The sequence below is a fragment of the Giraffa tippelskirchi genome, chromosome 8 (assembly GCF_054371585.1).
Source record: "Giraffa tippelskirchi isolate mGirTip1 chromosome 8, T2T-mGirTip1v1.2.pri, whole genome shotgun sequence".
In the NCBI taxonomy this organism is placed as follows: domain Eukaryota; kingdom Metazoa; phylum Chordata; class Mammalia; order Artiodactyla; family Giraffidae; genus Giraffa; species Giraffa tippelskirchi.
This window is the reverse complement of record NC_137282.1, coordinates 36,182,175-36,206,761: the sequence shown is the minus strand read 5'-3', so window position 1 is coordinate 36,206,761 and position 24,587 is coordinate 36,182,175. Positions and strand designations below refer to the sequence as shown.

At 45.5% G+C, this 24,587-nt stretch overlaps 2 protein-coding genes and 1 pseudogene across 2 annotated transcripts; all 3 read left to right on the top strand.

The window, feature by feature from the left end:
• Positions 1 to 2,181: 2,181 nt before the first annotated feature.
• LOC145518947 (uncharacterized) lies at positions 2,182 to 5,157 on the top strand (annotated as a pseudogene).
• Positions 5,158 to 13,810: 8,653 nt separating this feature from the next.
• Positions 13,811 to 16,373, top strand: LOC145518946 (protein FAM90A5-like). Its single transcript, XM_081524218.1, has 4 exons — positions 13,811 to 13,930; positions 14,381 to 14,580; positions 15,011 to 15,116; positions 15,669 to 16,373. The coding sequence occupies exons 1-4, from the start codon at positions 13,811 to 13,813 to the stop codon at positions 16,371 to 16,373; spliced, it is 1,131 nt and encodes a 376-aa protein (XP_081380344.1).
• A 4,640-nt stretch (positions 16,374 to 21,013) lies between these two features.
• Positions 21,014 to 23,258, top strand: DEFB108B (defensin beta 108B). Its single transcript, XM_081524217.1, has 2 exons — positions 21,014 to 21,080; positions 23,095 to 23,258. Exons 1-2 carry the CDS (start codon positions 21,014 to 21,016, stop codon positions 23,256 to 23,258), a joined length of 231 nt encoding a protein of 76 aa, XP_081380343.1.
• The last annotated feature ends 1,329 nt before the right edge of the window (positions 23,259 to 24,587 follow it).

The window sequence follows — 24,587 nt, the reverse complement described above, 5'->3', positions numbered from 1 at the left end:
CTCCTCCTATTTGGGGTTTTGGTGAGTCCTCCAAACTGAGGTAAGAGTGTGTTTCTTTTCCTTAAATGTTATGTCTTGTCTGTCTCTAGACACTGGTGTCAGAGCCGCCTCTTATGGTCTCTGAATCATACTGGGTCAACATTTTCTTTGCCACTCTCATTTCCAACCTTTGACTGTTCACATCCCTGTTTTTCAGCTCCAACACTGTTGTCTTAAGTCTATTTAATTATTTCATCTGCCTAACCGAAGATCCTAGCTGTGTGCTCTCCAATACAGCCCCATGTGGCTGGAATATTTAAATTCATGCAACTGAATAGCTAAATTTCACATCGTTGGTAGTGCCATCCAGATTTCAAGTATTTTATCATGATACATGTGTGGCACGGCAGTTTCTGTATCATACAACGCTGGTATAGAGCATGCCCTTCGTCTTGGAAAGTTCTACTGGCTGTTGATCTCCATCTGATGTTTTTACTAATTTGTTTCCAAATACTTCATTTTCTGCCTCTCTGAATTACTCTCCTTTTATGGCTTTCATCAAGCGATTTTCTTCATTTCTTACGTGACTTGGGATAGATTTTTATGTTGAAATTATTTCAAGATGGAATGTCTCTTGAAATGTCTCCACTGGTGTGGCTGCCCTTTTGCATATGACTGGGTTTTCCTTCAATGTCATAGGAATTTACCTGTTCCTCTTATCAGTAGAAGGAAAATTCTAAGAGTGAAAAAGAACATGTCACTTCACTCTGAAATTGTCTTTAAGTCAAAACCAAAGACAATCCATGGCCAAGTCTTGATTGATTTTCCTGGACAGCCCTTCACGATCCATGGGGTTGCAGAGTTGGACACGACTAAAGTAACTTAGTCCGCATACACGGACAGTCCATTCCACCAGGTTTCCCCAGGTGCTCTGGATAATCCAATCAGTGATCCAGTCACTTTCTTGAGTGGATTTTGGGGTTTGTGCTTTGTCCTGGGCGCTTGATTCCTCTCCACAGTTAGCAGAGGCATGGGTCTAGGTCTTCATTTTTGATTGGAAATGATCCCTAGGCTTTCACTTTGATTGTGAAAGGAGGACTGGAGAGCAGGAAGGAGCCCGAGAGCAAATATCTTTAGGGAGATTTCTGTTTCAAGACAGAGGGGATGTGATGAAGGGATCGACTGTGGATATATGAAGAGGTTCCCCCCAAACTGGGTGATAAACTTGAAGAGAGACATTACAGGGAGCTTCTTCTGATTGTTAATGGCAGAGGTCATATTACAGGTAAAACCAGGCAGACCTTTGTTACCCTAAAGGAATTTGATCACAGGACACAGACTGGGCAAAATTAAATGACAGCTGTTCCTTCCTCTAGTGTAACTCTGTCATATTAAAGTTTTTGGAATCTCTGGGTGCCATTTTTAAATTGGTAAATAAAGCAATTTCTTCCTAAACCTCAGTTTTTCCACATTTTTTAACATCTTTGATCTGGAGAACTGCAACAGTCTATGACAGTAACACTGTGACTCTTGGATTCCGGCTACATTCTGTTTCAGAGGATGTTAAGGACGAGGCTGGCAGGATTTCTCCAAATGGAATAAGTCCTCGATTTAACTCCATCTAAAATAGGTCCTTGGATGACTGATGTTCGTGTGCATGTGGGACAGAACTAATGTCAGGGTTGAGGGAGAGCTGGAAGGCAGTGTGTTTCCAGAGAACTGCCAAGGCTGTTGGAGAATCATCGTGGGCGCATAAGGCAGGAGGTGATCTGGGGGTTTCCAGAGTGTTTACCTACAGCAGTAAACCACCATCTACTCTGGCGAGAGTCAGGGTCCACAAGGGTTGGAGTCAGGAAAGACACTGAGTGATTCTGGGTACCACAGGCTGATGAACACAAAGTCAATGCTTAGCACGTTCTTATTTGCAGACTCTGACTTTCTGTGTTAGCAACCGCAGCTCTAGCTCTTCACATGGGATCTGAGAGAGAAGAAGCTGCATAGTATCCCCTGGACGCACCACTGGTTTCCGAGTGCTGGGCTGGGGCTGCACCCAGGTGTAGGTTGGGGGCTTGAATTCAGGTGGGTCAGGAAGCGCAGGACTGGGGTCTCATGGCTTCTCCATCCTCAGATTGGCCTGCCTAGTGCTTGGATTGGCTGTGAGTGAAATCCCGAGAAAGGCTCCCAGTGACTGAGCTGTTAAGGATGGAGCCCCTGGTGAGTAGCCATACCTCCCTCTCCTGAAGCTGCACCCAGTCCCCACCCTTCCTCAGCTCAGCCTCCCAGTCTGGAAAGTGGTAGGGCTGCTCTGTCTAAACCAGAACATCCATGGTTTTTTAGGAATTGGTGACATTTAAAGATGTAGCAATCAACTTCACCCAGGAAGAGTGGAGCCTGCTAGACAAGTCCGAGAAAAACCTGTTCAGAAATGTGATGATGGAAACTGTCAGCCACCTGGTCTCTGTAGGTGAGTCTGTCAACGGGGATGTGCCCACACCTGTGTCCATTCCGTTCATTCACTCACTGAACAAGCATTTAGAACAGCTTCCCTGTGTCCTACTCCAGCTGCTTCCTGATTCTGATAGTCCTCATAATGACTTAAAAGGAAGGCATTCCTTTTCATGGCACTTTTCATTACCACACACTGAAAGGTTATCTTGGCCAGGTTTCATATCTTTATTGATACTCAGTCTCAACATTCAGAACAGGGCTGGGGATTCAATGGACATTTTAATGCATAAATAAAAGGATCAAATATTTAAAAAAAACAATTCTTCTGTTCCAATCACTTCACGAAGGCTTAAGACCAGAGTCCTGCATATGACATAATTTTGATTCTTCCTGTAAGGTGAATCACTACTGGATCCTGTTTGACAGAAATATTCAGCCCACTGTACAGTCTTTTGATCTTTCCCATTTGGAAAAGACTGAGGATCTGTGACCTCTCCCTGAACTGGTGCACGGGCATCAGCCCTCAGACGGCCTCACTGTTCTTGCTGCTGCTGTGGGTTTCCTCCTGGTCTGGTGAAGGACCTTCACTGTTCTGTCCGATGAAGATGTTGCCTGCACTGACCTTCAATTATCTCTTTACTTTCCTCACTACCTTACCCATGAGTTGAGCACAGCAAAGGGTAATTAGCCCACACTCAAAATCCACGACTTTTGTAAAAAATCAAACAGGCTATCAAATTAGCAAATCAGATGTGATTTCCCAGCAGGAACAAGGGAAAGAGCTGTGGACTGAAGCAGCAGGAGACCTCCAAGGTCAGAGACCATGTGAGCGTCAGGGGGCTGGGCTTCAGGGCAAAACAGTTTCAGCCAGTGTGTTAAGTCCTTGGAGACACCAAATGAAAGTCTGATGAAGGCAGGGATGTATTCCAAAGTGGAAGTGAGGACATTAGGGCATATTACTCACGTTATCATTCTGCGCACCTATCATCACAATTCACATTACTTCCTGCCATCTTCTTTAGGGAAAAAGGTTCTTGTGGAGTTACTGCACTTTTCACATAGTGATTCTTGTCCTGATCCTGCCATTTCATGTTTTTCCCACCATTTTCTGACCCAATGTCTCCTCACCACATTACATTTTTATATTTTAATCCTGTTTTTCTTTTCTAATAGACAATGACTTTTAAAATATTTCTTTCAAGTACTACATTGAGTATTTCTTTGCTATATACAGTTTTTCCAACTGAGTGCCAATTTTTGAAACATTCTCACATGGACCTGGTGTTTGTCTACATTTCCCTAATGCCATTCTAAAATATATATTTTTTCCATTTCTTTAGGCAGTGAAAGACCCCTTAGACAACAAGAAATTATATTCATGCAAAGTGTCTACAGAAAGCACATATCCTCTACTATGTCAGTAGTAAGTTTCAGGGGTGGGAACCTCAGTCATCCAAATGAAAGACCCAGCAGTGTGATAAGTTGGTAATTGAGCACAGTTGCCTGTGTGTAAGTTGAGATAACTCTTTCTGAGCAAATTTTTGGATAGTCTGAAATTGGTTAATATGAGCTCAAAACTCTGTAATGTAAGAAAAAAAAAAGTCAATAGCACAAACATTGTTCATCTCTTAGTCTTTAGAACACATTGAAGTTTTAAATATTAATCTTATATCTGGGGTTTGGAAACTATAAAAGAGAATGTTTGTGCCTGAAGGGGAGTAACACAACATGTGTTTGCAACTAACACAGGAAATATATTACCTGGAGGCTATTACTAGCTGATGCTCTAGGGTGAACATATAGATGAATAAGTGTCTGCCTGGACATGGGCAAACCAGTAACAGCCTCATATCTCCTTTCTCAAAATAGGTTTCTCACCCGCAAGAGGATCCTGCTGGATGCACCGATTTGAGAGATGAATTAGCTTCTAGATCTTCACCTCAACATTCATCAATTCACTTAAGAAGGAAACATGTCAGCAAACAGTGTGGAAAATCATGTAGTCAAGGATCATTCCTTAATGCACAGGGTCACATTCACACTAGAGGAAAATCATGTGAATGTCCTCTGTGTAGGAAAATCTTTAATAATTACTTTAACCTCAGATGACACAGGATGATTCACACTGGAGAGAAATCATACAAATGCGGTCTCTGTGGAAATGGCTATTTTCAAAGTTCTGACCTTAGAGACCACAACTGGGTCCACACTGGAGAGAAACCATTCAAATGGCATGTGTGTGGGAAACTCTTCAAAGTTCCTATGTGAAACATGAGAAAACATACAGGAGAGAAGCCCTCTAAATGTTGTCTGTGTGAGAAAAGTTTTCATCAAATCTCTTACCTTAGGAAACATGCGACAATCCATCCCAAAGAGAAGCACTATGAATGTCATCAGTGTGGGAATCTTTAGCCAAAACTGTGGCCTTAGTCAGCACAAGAGAATCAACACTGGAGAGAAACCCCACGTGTGCCTTGTGTGTGGGAAGGCCTTCAGTCAGAGTTCTGAATTGCCTCGGCACAAAAGGACACAGGAGAGAAACCCTATGAATGTCAGCAGTGTGGGAATGCCTTCAGTCAACATGCAAACCTGAGAAGGCGTGAGAGAAGCTGCACCGGAGAGCAGCCGTGTGAGTGTCAGTTCTGTGGGAAGTGCTTTAGTCATGGCTCTTCCCTGAGACGACACGAGGGAACCCAGCACCAGAGAGAAAACCAGGAAGGCCCTCAGTAGACTTTCTCACCTGAGATGACACGCTGTTCCTTCCATTTTCCACACATGAGGAATGCGGGAGGAACAGCAGCCATAGCGTTAGCATTTAAACTCACCAAGGTTCACACTCACTAAAGTAACTGTCTGTAATCAATATGGAGGCTCCTTCAGGCATCACCTGTGGATATGGATCCACATGTGCGCTAACTCTGTGGCAAAGCCTTTAGTCATTGGCCTGACCTCAGGTAACTTACCAGAACTCCCTCTAAATACAATATGGGTGTTTTCAGCAACAACTCGCAACTCTAAAGACCCTAGAGGATGTGAGCAGAGGATAAGAATGCCTAGTTCTTCTTTCATAATTATTGTTCAACGTGAGCCAACTCCATGTGGAGAACCACTAGGACTGTGATAACTGTCAACAAACATTCCACCAAGCCCCAGGCTTAATGTGCACAAGAAATTCAGTGAAAAAAACCCCACTAAAACAAGAACAAAGGTGAAGACTCTTGAGAAATACTAAAGTATGTTGAGCCGCACCAAAGCATACTTTGAACAATTTATCCTAGAGAAGTGATTTCACAGAAGGTTCTGAGAAATTCTTTCTCCATAGAGCAACCCCTCTGGTCCACATGTACTCAGACTGTACAACATACCGTCAGTGTCGTGAAGGAGGGGAAGTCTTCGGTGATCACTTATTTCTCAGTCAACACAAACTTATTACACTGAGGATGCAGCAATCCTAAAATCACAGTGGAGTTACAGCTAGATTTCATATCAGAAAAAAAATAATCCTGTATAGGAGGTGTAGTGTTAATCGCTCAGTTGTGTCAGACTCTTTGTGACCCCACGAACTGTAACCCACCAGGCTCCTCTGTCTACGGAATTCTGCAGGCAAGAATACTGGAGTGGGTTTCCATTCCCTTCAGAGGATCTTCCTAACCCAGGGATCGAGTCTAGGTCTGCTGCATTACAGGCAGATTCTTTATGTAGCAGGGCAAGCCCCTAAAAGATTATTTGTGCAAGCCCCTAAAAAGTTCTGTAACACAAAATCAGGTCTTCCTGGTGGCCTAGTGGTAAAGAATCCACCTGCAATGCATGAGACATGGGTTTGATCCCTGGGTCCAGGAAGATCCCCTGGAGAAGGAAATGGCAACCCACTCCAGTATTCTTGCCTAGAGAACCCCATGGAAAAAAGAGCCTTGGGGGCTACAGTTCATGGGGCTGCAAAAAGTTTGTCACAACCTAGCAGCTGAACAACAGCAAACACATGAGCAGATTATGATTTGGGGAAATACCTATTCATGAAAATGTGGCATAAAATGGAGAATGAAGAGACGTAGCAATAAGGAATGTAAAGTTTTGTAAGAAGTTAAAGTTTGTGTATAGAATAATAGTTGTAAATATTCAAACAATAGTTTGTGGCTAAAGGAGCTCAGTGTTGCTATCTGGTTTCTTTGCCTGTGTGCATGCTAGTCACTTCAGTCATGTCCAGCTCTTTTTGACCCCATGGACCATATATAGCCCGCCAGGCTCCTCTGTCCATGGATTCTCCAGGCAAGAATACTGGAGTGGGTTCTCATGTCCTCCGCCAGGGGATCTTCCCGACCCAGGGATCAAATTCATGTCTGTTTATGTCTCCTGCATTGGCAGGTGTGTTCTTTATCAATAGTGCCACCTGGGAAGTCTGGTTTCTTTGGGCCCCTGCAAGCACAGGGACGCGGGTCTGCACTCTGGGAAAGTGGGCAGAGACTCAGCCCCACTCTCTGAGTCTCCCCTTTCTCCACAGCTCTTTCCTCACAACTCAGCTCCACTCATTCCAATGTCCCCCCACCCCATGTACCCCTTCAGGCCCTGGTGGTGACACAGCTCTGATCTTCAGCTCCACCAGCCAGGTTTCCCAGAATGTCACGACCCTGCTCAGGCAAGGTCCTGGGGGAGCCTCAGAGACATCTGGTCCTACATTATTTGAGCCGCTCAGCCTATGTCTGCAGAGACAAACCACCTGGGGCTCAAGAGACAGACATCTGATCTTTGCCCTCCCAGACCCGGAAATGTTTGTTATTTTGTCCCTAAACCTCTGAATTGAGGCAAGTGGATAAAGAGTTCCTTCCATGATCGTACTCTCTAACTCAGCTGATTCCCAAATAATGCACCCAGCAGTCTCAACAGAAACCCAGTCTTGTTACCCTCACATAAGCTCATGAGATAAATCTGCAGGAATATAAAATACCTAAAACTATCAGCTGTCACACAAGCAGGTTTTTAAAATAATTAGTGCAATATCCTTTTCCAAACGAATGTCATCACAAGGCAAATCTCCCCTCTTGTCTGTAGGACTTGGAAAGTTATCCTTTGACACACATCCATATTGAACCCATATCTCCAGGGAGAGTCTTCCCGGATATCCACTGGGATGAGGTGTGTTCCTGCCAAAGCTGTATAATTCCCCAACCAAGGCCTGAGTCCACTCACAGGAACACACACAAGGATGGTACTGATACCTCACTACTTTGTTTTTTAACTTACTTATTTATTTAATTTTGGCTATGCTGGGTCTTCTTTGCTATGAGGGCTTTTTCTCTAGTTGTAGCGAGCCAGGGCCACTCTCCAGTTGCAGTGTGCAGGCTTATCCTTGCAATTGCTTCTCTTGCTGCAGAGCACAGGCTCTGCGGTGCATGGACTCAGTAGTTGTGTCTCCCTGGCTCTAGAACGCAGGCTCAGTAGTGGCACAAGGGCTTAGTTGCTCCGTAGCGTGTGAGATCTCCCCAGACCAAGGATCGAACCCATGTCTCCTGCATTGGCAGGTGGATTCTTATCCACTGAACTACCAGGCAAACTCCATCATTAGCTTTCAAAATTTCCATGAGGAATTCTGGGGACAGTCAGGTGGTAAAACTGAGTAAGGGTAAGGAGCAACTAATTCTGTTGTCTGTCTATTGTCATGCATTTCATTCCTTTGGTATGAAAGGCTCAACAAGGTCATGTGACCTTGGAGCATCATGAAGGTCAGTTTGCAAAGACAACCTCCCCCATGGACACTTCCTCGGACTCCTGAGTAGCTTCATGTCATCCAGTGAAGTTTGCTCAGCACTCATTTTTCTGAGATTCTATTGACAGATAGGAGGAGTGCAGCTGGATTTCAGGTTGGTTTGAAATAAACATCAGTTCAGTTCAGTTCAGTCACTCAGTCGTGTCTGACTCTTTGCGACTCCATGAACTGCAGCACACCAGGCCTCCCTGTCCATCACCAACTCCCCGAGTTTACCCAAACTCATGTCCATCAAGTCATTGATGCCATCCAGCCATCTCATCCTCTGTCGTCCCCTTCTCCTCCTGCCCCCAATCCTTCCCAGCATTAGGGTCTTTTCCAATGAGTCAGTTCTTTGCATGAGGTGGCCAAAATATTGGAGTTTCAGCTTCAACATCAGTCCTTCTAATGAACACCCAGGACTGATCTCCTTTAGGATGGACTGGTTGGATCTCCTTGCAGTCCAAGGGACTCTCAAGAGTCTTCTCCAACACGACAGTTCAAAAGCATCAATTCTTCGGCGCTCAGCTTTCTTTATAGTCCAACTCTCACATCCATACATGACCACTGGAAAAACCATAGCCTTGACTAGAGGGACCTTTGTTGACAAAGTAATGTCTCTGCTTTTAAATATGCTATCTAGGTTGGTCATAACTTTCCTTCCAAGGAGTAAGCGTCTTTTAATTTCATGGCTGCAATCACCATCTGCAGCAATTTTGGAACCCCCCAAAATAAAGTCTGACACTGTTTCCACTGTTTCCCCATCTATTCAGCTAAACCCCCAGAGAAATGGAACACTAGTCAAAATATGTAGTGATGTGGCTTTAGACAATGGGGTGAAGTTTCTTTAATTTTTTTAAATTTTCATTTCTATTTCCACTGAGGTATTCTGTTATAATATTAGATCAGTTTTACATACCACACACCTGCTCAGCACCAACATGTTATCTTCCCTCCTTTACTGTCCTGTGACTGTTTCACCCTTGGGCCCTCCCGCCTGCCAATCCCCCAGGTATCCACCACTCAGTTCCGTGTATCTATGTATGTGTTCTTGTGTCATTTGTTTTGTTCCTTAATTTTTTTTTCACTTGTTTTCTTTTTGTTTCTTGGTTTCTTCCTACTTCACACATGAGTAGAGTCAATAGGTGTTTCTCTTCTCTTAGTCTGTCTTCAGCCACGGAGGGAACAAAGCTGATATATGACTTGGATTGGTCAGGAAAATCTTAACAAGGTCACATGACCTTGGAGCAGTAACAAGTCAGCGAGGAAAGGGAAATTCTCCCACGGACCCTCAGCCACCTCCGAGGCTGCATCTCCTCCAGTGGAGGGTGTCCAGCATCCAACATTCTGAGCATATACTGACAGATGGGAGGTACCCCAGCTGGATTTCAGGTTGTTTGGTTTTATTTGGTGTTCAGTGTATCCCCCAGAGAAACAGGACATAGACAAAGTATGTACTCATGTGGCTTTATGCACTGTGAAATTCGCTCAGTTGTGTCCGAATCTTTCTGATTCCATGGACTGTATAGTCCATGGAGTTCTCCAGGCCAGAATACTGGAGTGGGTAGCCTTTCCCTTCTCCAGGGGATCTTCGCAACCCAGAGATAGAACCCAGGTCTCCCACATTGCAGGCAGATTCTTTACCAGCTGAGCCACAAGGGATGCACTGAGGCATGCATAATTTAATTTTTAAGTATTTATTTTTCTCGGCTATCATTGGGTTACAATATTACATATTTTATTTGTATAAAAATAGATTTCAACTCTGGTATGCCATAAAACTGACCAGCACCAAAAACTTAGAAGTTTTTTCTTTTACCATCCTGTGGACCTAATTTACTGCTACCCCCTGACACCTACTGCTCTGTTCTGTGAATATGTGTTTATTTTTGTGTCTTTTGCTGTCTCTTAATAATTTTTTTTTACTTAATCACTCTTTTTCTTTGTAGTGTTCCAATATATGAGTGAATTTATAAGGTATTTCTCTTTTCTGAAAGTGTCTACACAATGTTATTAGATCAAAGGTGATACTTAACCTTGATTGGATTAATAAAACCTCATCAAGGTCAGGCGATGTGGGAGCAGAATCAAAGGCAGCAGGAAAGGGAAATTACCCCACTGACCCTCCTTAGCCACCTTCAAAGGTGCACAGAGTGTCCAGCACCTAACATTCTGAGCATTTACTGACAGGTAAGAGGTATGCCGCTGAGATTAAGGTTGATTTAAATTTGGTGGTGTGTGTCCATCGGAGAAATGGGACAGTAGACAAAAGAGGTACCAATGTGGTCTAGGCAATGGGCTGTGGATACTTTAATTTTTAAATTTAACTTAATTATTTTTGTAGGGTATCATTCAGTGAAAATGTTAAACTTTATGTATACAAAAAATGTATTTCAATTGCAGTATGCCATAAAATTGGTTAGCACCAACAACTTAGGTGTTTTGTCACCACCCTGTGGAGACTCCTTACTCACCAGCCATCCCTCTACTGCTCCCCTCTGGCGTGCCCTGCTCTGTTCTGGGCCTGCCCTGAGAATGTTTGCTTTTGTGTCATTTGCTTTCCTTTCTTTTAGTCTTTACTTATTTGCTTTTGAAATGTGTGTTTAGTGTTCCACATCGAAGTGCATTCATAAGGTATTTCTCTTTTCTAAATGGGTCTTGAAGACACTGAGAGATACCGGGTGATTTTGTTGTTCAGTCGCCAAGTTGTGTCTGACTCTTTGTGACCCCCTGGACTGTAGCCCACAGGGGCTACATAATGTTGATTGGTTAAGAAAACCTCATCAAAAAAAAAAAAAAGGAAAGAAAACCTCATCAAGGTCATGTGACCTTAGGGTAGTGTAAAGTCAGCAGGAAAGGGAAATTTCCCCACTCACCCTCCTCAGCCATCCTGGAAGCTGCATCTCCTCAGCTGGAGTGTCCAGCACTCGTGGTTCTGAGCATCTGCTGACAGACTAGAGGCTCACCGCTGAATTTCAGGTTGTGTGGTTTAAATTTGGTGTTCGGCTAGTCTCTTAGGGAAACGGGACAAGAGTAAAGTCATGTAGTGATGTGGCTTTAGGCAACTGGGGATCGATTCTCTAATTTCTTTTGAATTTTATTTTAATGTTTGAATTTAGGTATCATTCCATCATATTAGTGAAGTTTTAGGTGCACAGCAAGGCATCTCAACTTCTGTGAACCACACACCTCAGCACCAAAAATGCAATTTTCCTCTGTTACTATTTATTGCCCCATTTTGTCTGAGGCTTCTCCTCTGATTTCCACTACTCAGGTCTGTGTATCTTTTTATTTGTTATGGTGTTAACTTTTTTATTCCTTAAAATTATTTTTATTGTTTTCTTTTTGTTTGTTTTGTGTGTTCTTCACATGAGTGAAATTGTGAATCATTCTTTCTCTTAACGTGTCTTCAGATGTGGTTAGACCAAAGGTGATAGATGATGTCACTTGGTTAAGAAACCCTCAACAAGGTCATGCGACCTTGGAGCAGCCTCAGGTCAGCTGGGAAAGGGAAATTCCCCCTTGACCGGTCCTCAGCCACCTTCAAAGCTGCATCTCCTCCAGTGAGGGCATTCCTCCCCCACCTCTCTGATTAGCTCCTACAGAGAGGAGGGCACAACTGGATTTGAGTATGTGCTTAGTCTCTCAGTCATGTCAGATTCTTTGTGACCCCAGAGACTGTAGTCCACCAGGCTCCTCTGTCCAGGGAGATTCTTCAGGCCAGAATACTGGAGTGGGTAGCTGTTCTCTTCTCCACGGCATCTTCCCAACCTAAGCATCAAAGCCAGGTCTCCTGCATTGCAGGCTGATTCTTTACTGTCTGAGCTACTAGGGAAGCCTGGATTTTAGGATACTTCAGTTCAGTTCAGTCGTTCAGTCATGTCTGGCTCTTTGCAACCCCATGGACTGCAGCATGCCAGGCTTCCCTGTCCATCACCAACTCCTGGAGCTTGCTCAAACTCATGTCCATCCAGTCGGTGATGCCATCCAGCCATCTCATCCTCTGTCGTCCCCTTCTCCAGCCTTCAATCTTTCCCAGCATCAGAGTCTTTTCAAATGAGTTAGTTCTTCGCATCAGGTGGCCAAAGTATTGGAGTTTCTGCTTCAGCATCAGTCCTTCCAATGAATATTCAGGACTGAGTTCCTTTAGGATGGTCTGGTTGGATCTCCTTGCAGTCCAAGGGACTCTCAGGAGTCTTCTCCAACACCACAGTTCAAAAGCATCAATTCTTTGGCGCTCAGCTTTCTTCACCGTCCAACTCTCACATCCATACATGACCACTGGAAAAACCATAGCCTTGACTAGACGGACCTTTGTTGGCAAAGTAATGTCTCTGCTTTTTAATATTTAAAAATTTTGCGACTTTAGGATAGTTTGCTTTAAATTTTTTAATTTGGTGGTTCAGCATATCGCTTAGAAAAAAAGGTCATGGTAAAGATATGTAATGATTTGACCTGGCAATAGGGTAGTTCAGTTCAGTAGCTCAGTGGTGTCCGACTCTTAGCAAACCCATGGACTGTAGCACGCAGGCTTTACCTGGCAAAAGAGTAAGGTGTCTTTACTTTATAATTTAAGTTTATAAACTGAGTTAACGCTGGATGCTAATGTTAGATGTGTTTCATTTGTACATTATTACATGTCAACTTTTGTAACCTTACACATGTGCGCCAGCCTAATTTTCCTCTCCCGCTGTCACTACACATTTGATCACCTTTACCATCGTGCTTTAGCCCCTGAAGCTTCCTCCCTGGTATCCAGTGCTCTGTTCTGTGTATCTGTGTGTTTGTGTTTGTCATCTGGTTTGTTCATCTATTTGTTGGTTTGTTTCTTTCTTTATTCTCACCGTTCTACCCAGGAGTGAAGTCCTTTGGTGTTGGCCTTCAGCCTCTGACTTAGTTCATTAGCATCATAACAATAAGGTCTATTCATATTCTGGAAAATAACAAGATCTCAATATCTTTTTTTAAAGCAGATTAGATTTTCCATTGAATATACATACTATTTAAAGTCTAAAAAATTATTTGTTCATCCTTAGTTGAAACATGTATTTTACATTAACTAGGTAAAAATGAAATGCTGAGGATAAAAGAGTCAGAAAACAGTTTAGACCTTCAGCTGTGAATCATCTAATCTAGTAGAGGAGAAAATAATTTTAAGTGAATTTGTATTTGAAAATCGCCGTCTTTGATGCCAAATGGGAGAGTGCAGTTTTCAAGAAGTAATCAAACTTTTTTGGATTTTCAAATAATTATACCTCAATATTAAATGGAGCCTTCCCCAGCACAAATATTTGTGTACATGTGGGGAGATCTTTTCTCACTTTTATCTACTAGATTGTGATACACATAACCAAAGCCTCTAAATGTAGTCTTTCAAGGATGCAAATCCAAATGCATGTTTCTGCCCAACATTTCTAACAAAGTGAGGGTCCTAATCTGTGTGTAGGCGACCAAGGGTGAATGTAGAAGTGTCTGGGCACGAGAAGTCAAATTGTCAGAAATCTGGATATGAGGTTTCATGATCCACATTTGGGGTGGAGGGGGCAAAGATGACTTGTGTCTCTGTCTGAATATGATAGTTTTTCTTTTCACAGAGAAAACCTAAAAATTAAGATAGAGGAGAATCTCCAGTAGGTGTGGAAGATGGCTGGTCATTACGGATGGCTGAGATCCTGCCAACTCTTTCAAGACCAGAAAGTGAGGAAGCAAAACCTGGGAACATGGAGGCAGACGGCTCCCCCACCACAGGAGAAAGACTCTACGGTGAGTGGAGGCTTGGACCCACAGGGAATCTGTGGGTGGCCTGGACTGTGGAGACAGGGTTTAGACCTGGAATATTCTGGGTCCATAACTCACTAGTGCATTCGCATCCAAAGATAGCTGCCTCGACCTCACTGCCCAGCAGATCGGGCCATTCAGAGACTGGGAGGAACCACCTGGGCACCTTGGTGTTATGTCTGGCCTGGCTTCATCCAGATCTTTCAATGGGGCTCTTACTGTTCACCTTAGACCACCAGCCCCTCCTTCTCATATGCTCCTGACAAAGGCTTTGGGAGCCACAATATTGTAATTATCCCAACACCTGAGGGACCGTGTGCTTCTGTCCTTTCTCCAGAACCAGCATTCAACCCTCTCCATCCGTCCTGGGATTCACTTTGGACTCGGGCCTGTGGTTTCTGCTGACTCACTGACGTTGTTCTCCTCCACCCACAGGTGAAGTGTAAGGACTGTGGAGCCTTTGGGCACACAGCAAGGAGCCTCAGGTGCCCCATGAAGCGCTGGCAAGGGGCCCTGGCCCCCTTGCCCTTGGGGTCCAGACTCGGTAAGGAGAACCTGGAAGCATGGAAGCTGCAGGACCCACCGACCCCAGGGACCCCTAACACGGCTGAGAGAGAGGAGGAGGAAAGGCAGAGGTGAGTGACGGGGAGGTGGGACCCAAGGTCTGGGCTGAAATCTGGAGACGGTTCCTCTCCTTGTGGACACTGTGTGCTGAGCCATCTCCAGAAAGGACAGGGAGACTGGGGAGACAGAGACAGGAGCCACGTCCTCAGGGGCCACATTCAGGGGCTCTAATATGCCTTGAAGTCACTGAGAGGTGTGGGGAACACACACAACTTTGCACCTGACCGGCCCCAAAGCCATAGAGATGAAGAGACAGGACTTCCTGGGAGACTCTGGAGGGGTCTCTGGAGTCAGGGAAGGACATGGGGGTTCTGCACAAAGGCAGAGGGGTTCAGGTCTGGTGTCACCCCCAAACTAGGAAAGGGGCTGGGTCACAGCGCTGTTGGTCCCAACTGTGACAAGGACACTGGGTTTCTGACACTTGACATGTTTGTGTTGCAGGAAAGAGGAGCAGCAGAGGAAGCTCCTGCAGCGATTTCCCAGGAGGCCCCACAGTCAGCAGCCACAGAGCTGGGAGGAGGAGCCAGAGCTGGGCCACTGCCTGAGGGTGGGTCTCTGCTGGGCCCCCTCTTTAATCGACTGGCCTCAGTCCCTGTCTGTGGGGGGAAACCATTCACATTCTTTTCTGACCAATGTCATCATTTATTTTTCAGATGCCATTTTTCGCGGTGCCTTTGATTTCGTATTCTTACTTCTCTGGCAAGAAGCTGGCAGGGACATGGAAGTGATTTTATCAGTAGCTTCCAGAGTAGAATCCTTTAAGTTAGAACAGGAATCTGTAAATTGTGATTCATCCTCCAAAAGTGGACATGAAAACTCATTTTGCCATCAAGGCACCTGCAAAACACCAGTCTCTGTAGTCTTGAGAAGAAGGTGTACCAAACGCTTGCTTCCCTTTACTTAACAAGAGACATTGTTAGAACATTTCCATTTGCCATTTGATGTACAAATGTATCAAATTCACACTGTGAGCACCCTGAGGGTGAATATCTTATCACATAAAATTAATTCCTGGGAGGTGTTTTTTGGTTACTGCCAACTTTTACTGGATGGAGAGGAGATTCTCATACCTGGTTTCTCTGTGTGGTCTTCCCTACAGCATCCAAATATGCCCGTGCTTATCCACACATCCAAGAGAAAATCCCTCCAGGATCCAGATCACCCAGGAGGGTCAACAACCAGGAAAGATGTGAAATCCACCCTCCCTGCAGTGCCTCTCCTCGGCAGGAATTTGGTCCAGGCCTCCAAAGGCAGCATCGAGGCTCCAGGCAAGAGATCTGTCCAGATCCCCACCCTGACACGGGTGAACCCCTCAAAGAAACCTAGACTCAGCATCGTCCAGACCCCCCAGGAGAGCACCCCAACAGCAGATCTGGGTGCCTTCCTGGATCTCCCTCCTCCACCCAGCACAGCTGGACGTGGACCGAGAGTGGCAGCTCGTGTGTCCAGGAAGACAGCTGCCCAGGGGCAACGCTTTGACCTTCAGCCTCCACCGGACAGATCGCCCTCCAGCAGCGTCCCAGCCGTCTCCGCCGCCCATCCCCCGCCCACCATGCGCGGCCCGCGCCAGCCTCTCCGGATGCTCTTCCTGAGAGACGGCGAAGGCTGGTGGAGCTGCAGGTACACGGAGCTCCCCTCTCCGCGGCCTGTGCAGCGCCCGGCCGCTCCTGCCCGGAGCCCGTCCATCGACCAGGAGCCCGAGGGACACGCTGTCCCCGGGCCCCGGAGCGTCCTCTACGATGACCTCTGGGTGTCTTCTTCCTCTGAGGAGAGTGACTGGGACGGAGACTCCAGTGGCCACTGAGCCCCGTCCTCCGGCGCCAGGAGCCCTGACGGACTGTGACTGGTGGGCGGGGTGGGGGTCACCAGAGTGCTGTTCCCGGCGAAGCAGGACTCGCCGCCCAGTGGGCAAAACAGCAGTGGGACCCGGACCAGCCTGGGGACACACAGCTGCACACACCGCACTGTCTCCTCGGGAATCAGAGTCTGTCACCCGGCACTTATCAAACTGAATGTCAGGCTGTCAGCCTACATCTATTATAAGTAATTGAGGCAAATTCTGGGAGTAACGTTTAACCATTGTGTAGATAGGAGGTGACAGTAGTATCTGTAGTTGACGGTAGTGTCTGTATTTGATGGTAGTATCTGTATTTGATAGTAGTATCTGTATTTGGTGGTAGTATCTGTATTTGATGGTAGTATCTGTATTTGATGGTAGTGTCTGTATTTGTGTATCTGTAGTTGATGGTAGTAGTTGTAGCTGAACATTTGGAACCTGCCTAAAGGGCCTGACTCTGCCCTACAGAAGGTCAGCCGCGCCCTGTTCTGAGATAAGTCTAGTGGACTCTGTGGAGTCTTTCACTATAAATCACAGTGGGGAAAATTCCCGTGGCTTTGCTTATCATGTTTCATTAAATGTTACTATAAAGCTTTGTTTTAAAAAATTTCTTTCTGTGTTTACAGAATAAACAAGAAAAATTACACAATCATCTCAAGAGATGTAGAAAGATCATTTGGTCACATTCAACATCCTTATTAGGCAGGCCCTGCACCCAGCCCCAGCAGGGCCTTCCTTCTGCCCTAAATCAAATCACCAATAGGTCAAGATCCACTTTATATGTATATATAATTACATACTGTTGCTAATAGTTTATTAAGATCTTTTGTATTTATGCTCATAAGGAAATTTTTGATTTTGTTATCATGTAATGCTATGCTTAGTTGCTCAGTCGTGTGCAATTCTTTTGGACCCCATGGACTGCAGTCCACCAGGCTCCTCCATCCATGGGGATTCTCCAGGCAAGAATACTGGAGTGGGTTGCCATGCCCTCCTCCAGGGTATCTCCCAACCCAGGGATTGAACCCAGGTCTCCTGCACTGCAGGTGAATTCTTTATAGACTGAGCCACTAGGGAAGCCCTATTATGTAATATTGGTATGAAAAACTAGTTGGAATAAGTTGCCACCTTGCTTTGTAATGATAATTTTGATAGAATTGATATAATGTCTCCCACAAATTTTATAAAATTTACCAATGAAAAAATTTCAATTTTAATAAAGTTTTACCATATAAAACATTTTGTTTGTGGTTTTTATCTCTAAGCCTTGAAGATCATCTTAATATTATTTTTACTCAAGATCTTGTAATTGAGGGGAAAGAGGAGCATGGGAGGACCTTATTAAAAACAGAATCAGGGCCTCCCAGATCCCCGGGGCCACTTATGCACGTTAACAATGCACTCCGGTCAGTCCCCTGCTTGGAGAATGTGGTCAGCCTGTGTACTGCCTACAGCCGCAGGAAGCCCCAGAATCGCCTCAGCCCTCATACTTAGGTGCTTTCTGCCAGCTCTTCCTCCAGAACCCTGGGAGTCCAGACAGCAGGCTTCTATCTCAGCAGAAGACAAGAAAGTGTCAGTGACTGTTGTTCCAGCACCAACAGGGGGCAGCAGAGGCCACCACGAGTGGTTCTAGAACTCCCTGACCAACTAGGCACTTATCTACACTTGCTCAGGCTGAGGGTCACCACCCCCTTGCCTCTCAGTGAAGTGAGTGAAAGTCACTCAGTTGTGTCTGACTCTATGCCACCCCATGGACTGTATAATCCATGGAATTCTCCAGGCCAGAATACTGGAGTGAGTAGCCTTTCCGTTCTCCAGGGGATCTTCCCAACCCAGGGATCGAACCCAGGCCTCCCTCATTGCGGGAGGATTCTTTACCAGCTGAGCCACAAGGGAAGCCCAAGAATACTGGAGAGGGTAGCCTATCTCTTCTCCAGTGGACCTTCCTGACTCAGGAATTGAACTGGGTCTCCAGAAGGCAATGGCACCCCACTCCAGTACTCTTGCCTGGAAAATCCCATGGATGGAGGAGCCTGGTAGTCTGCAGTCCATGGGGTCGCAAAAGAGTCAGACATGACTGAGCGACTTCACTTTCACTTTTCCCTTTCATGCACTGGAGAAGGAAATGGCAACCCACTCCAGTATCCTTGCCTGGAGAATCCCAGGGACGGCAGAGCCTGGTGAGCTGCCGTCTATGGGGTGGCACAGAGTCGGACACGACTGAAGCAACTTAGCAGCAGCAGCAGCAGCAGCATTGCAGGCAGATTCTTTACCAACTTAGCTATCAGAGCAGCCAGCTTGCCTCTCAGCACAGTTCTATTTCCAGGTAAGTGCTCTTACCATTTACTTAAGCACTGAGGTTAAAATTATTGGCTACTCATATGTGCCCACTTTCATTATAAATGTCATCATGGCCCTATGCTTTGTGTCTCAAACATTCTTGCTCCTCCCTCTCTATACACACTCATTATTTTAGTCTGGAACCTCTATTAGCCTCTATTACTGCAAGAGCTTTCTTCCAAATAGATTTTTCTGTCAATTTAATTATTCCCCTGGCCAGTTGTCTTTAAAAAATGGACTCTAACTTGGCACAGATTAAGGTGTGCAATTTACCTTTGTGTGCTGCACGCACAGACACACACACACCTATATACACACACAGAATGTTGTTGTCAGTCATAGAAGCCAACCATGAGATTTACTCAGACAAGAGCACTTGGAACACTCTAATGTAAGAGCTAGAAAGGAGCTGAGAGATGATCTAAGGTGACGTTTTCCACTGAGTATTCCAGAATACACTCCAGAATTGGTACCTGGGCACTGTGTTAAAAAGGCAGACTTCTAGGCTCCACTGCACCCTGCCAAGCTAAAACGTCCTGGAGTGGGTCTGGGTGTCTGCATCTTGAAGCAGCTTTCCCAGTTGTTTTCACGCATGATCGAGTGTCTCCTGATCAAGGCGCAGCAGATCTGAATCTATGCAGGTGCTGCTGAGACCCCAGGAAGACGGCTTTCTGCCGATGTCTGGATCTCTAGTGAGGGGCTGGCCTAGAGACTTGGACCTCAACCCTGATCTCCTGCCTCCATGTTCAGAGGTATGTCCATTTCCCTGCCCCATGGCGTCTGACCTGATGAGGTTCTGAGAGTAAATGACCACAGGATTCAACTTCCTCCTCAGCCCTGAGGAGCAAAGCCTGGTCTCAACAATGAGTTCACACCTCACTGGGAGGCAGTGTCTGTCAAGCAGACTCACATGCGTGTCATGAGTACGTTGTGAGCAGAGCAGCGTGGGCTTTCGGACCAGTAGGGAGAAGGCGATTGATCGTGAGGCTGGCTCGTAAAGCCTGGGAAGAACGTCTAGTCACTGAGGAAACCAGCCGCACTCATTGTACCCGAATACAGACGGCTCTGCGCTCAGACCCTTTGATCCGGAGCCAGAGCACTTGTAGCTCATGTCCCCATTTACCACGGCTTTCTGGTCCGAAGTGTGCGCCCACAGGCTCCCAATGATCTGAGTGTCCCACGATACAAGGGTTCTCCGGCTTCCTGCGAAGGCCGCTCTGGGCTGGGAACAGCTCTGCCCGGAGCCCTAATGAGGCGGAGGAGCGCGGACATCCGGCCCCCGACGTCCCGCTGGCACCGGAGCCGCGGGCGGAAGCGTCCTCTGCCTCCTGGAGACGCAGCCAAGCTCTCTCCTCTCTCCAGCCATGAGGACTGCTGTGCCCCTGTTTACCGTTCTCTTCTGTATGAGCCACGTCCCTCCAGGTAACAACGACAACAACAGCACCCTGCTGAGGCCTTGGTAAGAGTAAGGGTGCCTGAGACCTTGAGCGCCTCCAGTGATCAGAGCAACGTCTCCATCACCTCTGCCTGAGGAGGGTCTCGTGGGAAACCTCGAAAGACCCGCAGCCTCCCGACTCAGTCGTTCCCCACAGAGAATCTCAGTTAGACGACGCGAAGTCAAGGGCGTTTCAAGGGTGTTTCAAGGGCCTGAAAGAAACCCTCCTTGCTCCAGCACTGAAGATGATTTATTTAGGCAAATTTACTAGCCGTTTCTACATTTAGATGGCAAAAAATGGGGGCATTATTCTACTAAATTTTGGTCTCCAAAATTCCTCTACTTCCAGCAAAAATTAGAATCCTAAGATACTTATATAGGGTCTCCTTGAAAGGTCACTCTGAGTGTGTGTGTGTGTGTGTGTGTGTGTGTGCGCGCGCGCGCGCGCGTGTGTGTGTGTGTGCGTGCCCAGGCAGGGGGATTGGTGAAGGGTCTCCTTGAAAGGCCACTCTGAGTCAGTGTGTGTGTGTGTGTGTGTGTGTGTGTGTGTGTGTGTGTGTGTGTGTACGTGCTTAGTCTGTGTCTGACTCCCGAGAGACCTCTAACCCATTGCCCCTTAACACTGCTGGTCTCCTGGCTTGATGATGTCCCTGAAGGCTCCAGGGCTTCCTCTTCCTTTTCAACATCTGTTCTCCTGGAATAGAACTTAAACACGGGGATGAAGATGGCGCTGCGGTGGAGTCTATCCACCTGCATGCTGTGTGGTGTGCCAACACCCATCACAGGGGCAGGCACAGATGTTTATCTCCAGGACCTGTTGATCTAAGGAAGGATGAGTGACTCACTGCTCTATGTCAACAGGAATGTCTTATCTTTTCCTGAGAATTCAGGGTCTCAGGGTTGGGAAGGAGTCTGAAGATACACAGATGGGTGAATGTGGACGGTCCTCATATAAGGAGCTGTAATCCCAGCCCTTTCATTCATCTCAGATCCCTTGTGGAGTGTGGGGCAGTGACAGATTTCACAGACAGGCAAAGTGCATGTGTGTATATACACACACATACAGAAAATGTTACTATTCTGGGAATAGGGGAAAATGCAGGTGAAAACCTTGAATAGACAGCCTTACTTAGTACTAATCTGATCCCACAAATTTCCTTCCAAAGCCTACTCCAATCCTCAGATTCTTTAAAGCTTTAGTGCCTTGCGCTCTCATCCCCTGGTACACTTACACTGTCTTTATTTCAGTCATGTTTTACTTATCTCTGGCTCTCATTTACCAAACCTCTTCATCCTTGGGCCAACACTTTACTGTGAGAGCTAGTTGACTCTTCCCTGGACTGTCTAGCCACCAAGATGACTGGACCATGATATCTTGGAAGTCAGGGCCATCCTATCTTTTTTTCTTTGGAAGCCTGCTCCCCACTCAGGGCCTCCCATTCAGTGGATGCATAACAAATATCCATTAGTGATTGCTTTGTGAATGGTAAAGAGTTAAATTCAATTTAATCCATTTGACTTTCCTTTGACTTCAGTGGACTTTTGTTGAATGGCTACAAATGCCGTACACTTATTTGAAGCTATTCAAGAGTTGGCTTTTGTGTTCTGGAATAGAAAAATCTAGAAGTGCTGGTTTTGAGACCTATTTTAATGCCAGCAAACAGTTTCAGAAGCTGTCGTGGGAAGGGTTCACCTTGTTACATATGGAGGCTGCTGAGATGAAGCCGCTTTCGAAACTGAGCTCCTCATTGTGTGTGACCCATCTCCAGAACACTAATATATTAGGACATAAGTCAAATACAATTCAATGTTTTTAACAAGCATGTGTGTTCAGCCCTTGAAAGTAAAAGTTGCTTAGCTGTGTCCGACTCTTTGTGACCCCATAGACTGTAGCCTGCCAGGCTCCTCTCTCCATGAAATTCTCCAGGCAAGAACACTGGGGTGGGTAGCCAGTCCCTTCTCCAGGGGATCTTCCCAACCCAGGGATCGAACCCAGGTCTCCCGCATTGCAGGCAGATTCTTTACCGTCTGAGCTATTAGGAAAGCCCAAGAATAATGGAGTGGGTAGCCTATCCCTTAAGAACTCTTAATGTTTGCAATGAATCCTGCATCAGGTTGCAACCTGGAAGACCAGCACCAGGGAGAGAAGCAGTGAGTGCCCCCTCATGATGCAAGAAATGCTGACGTGGGCGCTGTCTGCACATTACATACCTAGGAATATTGTTCCCTTCCCCAGAAGTATATCCTCTCTAACAATTTCCTTGTGTACATTATCTTTTGGATCTGTATTTCAGTTCCACTTTTGAAAGATACACAAACACACAGAAAGATAGCTTTCTCTAAAAAGTTTTTTCTACTTTAGAAAAATGAGCAGTACAAGACTCATAACAAATAAAAACTGACTTCTGCCATCAGTGTCAGGAGATAACAGGCAGTGAGAAAGACGGGAGGAGCTTTGATGTATGTGAGCCCCGGAGCGAGGGCAGGGCTATGCATGGGCAGTCTTTGCTTTCTTAGATACGCTCGATTTTGCCAGATTTTACAAGAATGCCCCAAATCCAAATTTTTTGTGTGAAAGCAGATTTTTAAGGGGCTCTCCCAGTTACTCACTGGTAAAGAATCTGTCTGCCAAACCCTGGGTTGGGAAGATCTCTTGGAGAAGGAAATGGCAACCCACTCCAGTACTCTTGCCTGGGAAATCCAACAGACAGAGGAGCCTAGCAGGCTGCAGTCCATGGGGTCGCAAAGAAGTGGACACGACTTAGCAACTAAACAACAAACAGATTTTTAAGAAAATCGAGTAACAATGAAAAATCCATACAAGCTTGTTTCCAGATATTCCTGCATCCCATGTAATTCAATAAAATTTAAGGAGACCAGTAAACAGTAACCATCACCCTCTTCTCTGTGCAGGCAGGGCCAGTTTCAGGGAGATCTGTGAACGTCCAAATGGGTCCTGCCAGGCATTCTGCCTCGACTCAGAAATTCATTCTGGGCGATGTCTGGATGGCCGACCATGCTGCTTGCCCATGGTGCACGTCCCTGAAGTCGACCCCACTACACCCAGGATGCGCTGAAGCCCTCCTGAAGCTTTTTGTTTGGATGTTTTATTCTCAGTCTCTCCTGGTCTTTCAGTCATGCCTGTCTGTCTTTTGTTCTCACAGGGATTCTTAGTGAGTTTTCAATAAATAAAGAATCAAAATTTGCAAACACAGAACCTGGTCTAAGAATCCTGTGATGTAGCCTCACTTGGCTGTGGTTTGTTTCCATCTTTTTATCTGGCCTGGATGAGCTCTGGTTGGGGGCGGGAACTTTCTTTCACCTCCTGTTTTCACCTGGCCCTGCCGCCCTCTGCCCTTCATCTGGGGAGATGAATCCCCTTCCCCACTTGGAGAATGCACCCCTTCACTCCATGCAGCCTCGTGGGGTCTCCCTTCCTGACAAAAGGGCAGCTCACAGGAAATCTTCCCGGACACCAGCAAGCTGCATCACGGACAGAATTACACCCAGATCAAAGACAAGTTCTTCTCACACCCTCTTCACAGCCAGTGCTCTGGGTCCCCCCTTTTCCACATTCTCAGCAACACTTTTTCTCTTTTATTTTTTGACAATAGCCATCCTAACAGATGGAGAGGAGCCTGGCGTGCTACAGTCCACGGGGTCGCAAGAGTCGGACACGACTTAGCGACTAAACTACCACTACCATCCTAACATATAGTTAGAATTTTTTTGCATATGCAGTGCAAACTTTTAACATCTACTCCCTTATCAATTTTCAATTATACACTAAAATTTTAACTATATACAGCAGGCTGTCTATTAGATCTCCAGAACTTATTTACCTTATAAATGGAAGCTTGTACACTTTGACCATCCTCACCCATTCATCCCATCCCCTACAACCATCAGTCGATTCGTGGTTTCTATGAGTTTGGATTTTTTTTTAATTCCACATATAAATGAGATCATATGGTATTTGTCTTTCTCTGACTTACTTCAGTTAGCCTACATTCTCAAAGTTCATCCATGAATTTCCTTCTTATTTTTTTATGACCAAACACTATTCCATTCCGGGACACTTTTTCATTTATTTGTGCCTTCTTCAATTTCCTTTATTATTGTCTTATATTTTCAGTGTATAGATGGTTCAGTTCTTTGGCTAAATTTGTTCCTAAGTATTTTATTGTTTTTGATGCTATCACAAATAAAATTGTTTTCTTTATTTTTCAGATAGTTCATTTTTAGCATATAGAAATGCAACTAAGTTTTGTATGTTGATTTTGTATCCTGAAACTTTAATTCATTTATTAGTTGTAACAGTCATTTATGGAGTCTTTAGGGTTTTTTATATTTAAGATCATTTCATCTTAATGAAAACAGAGGCTATTTTAAAAATAAAACTACCA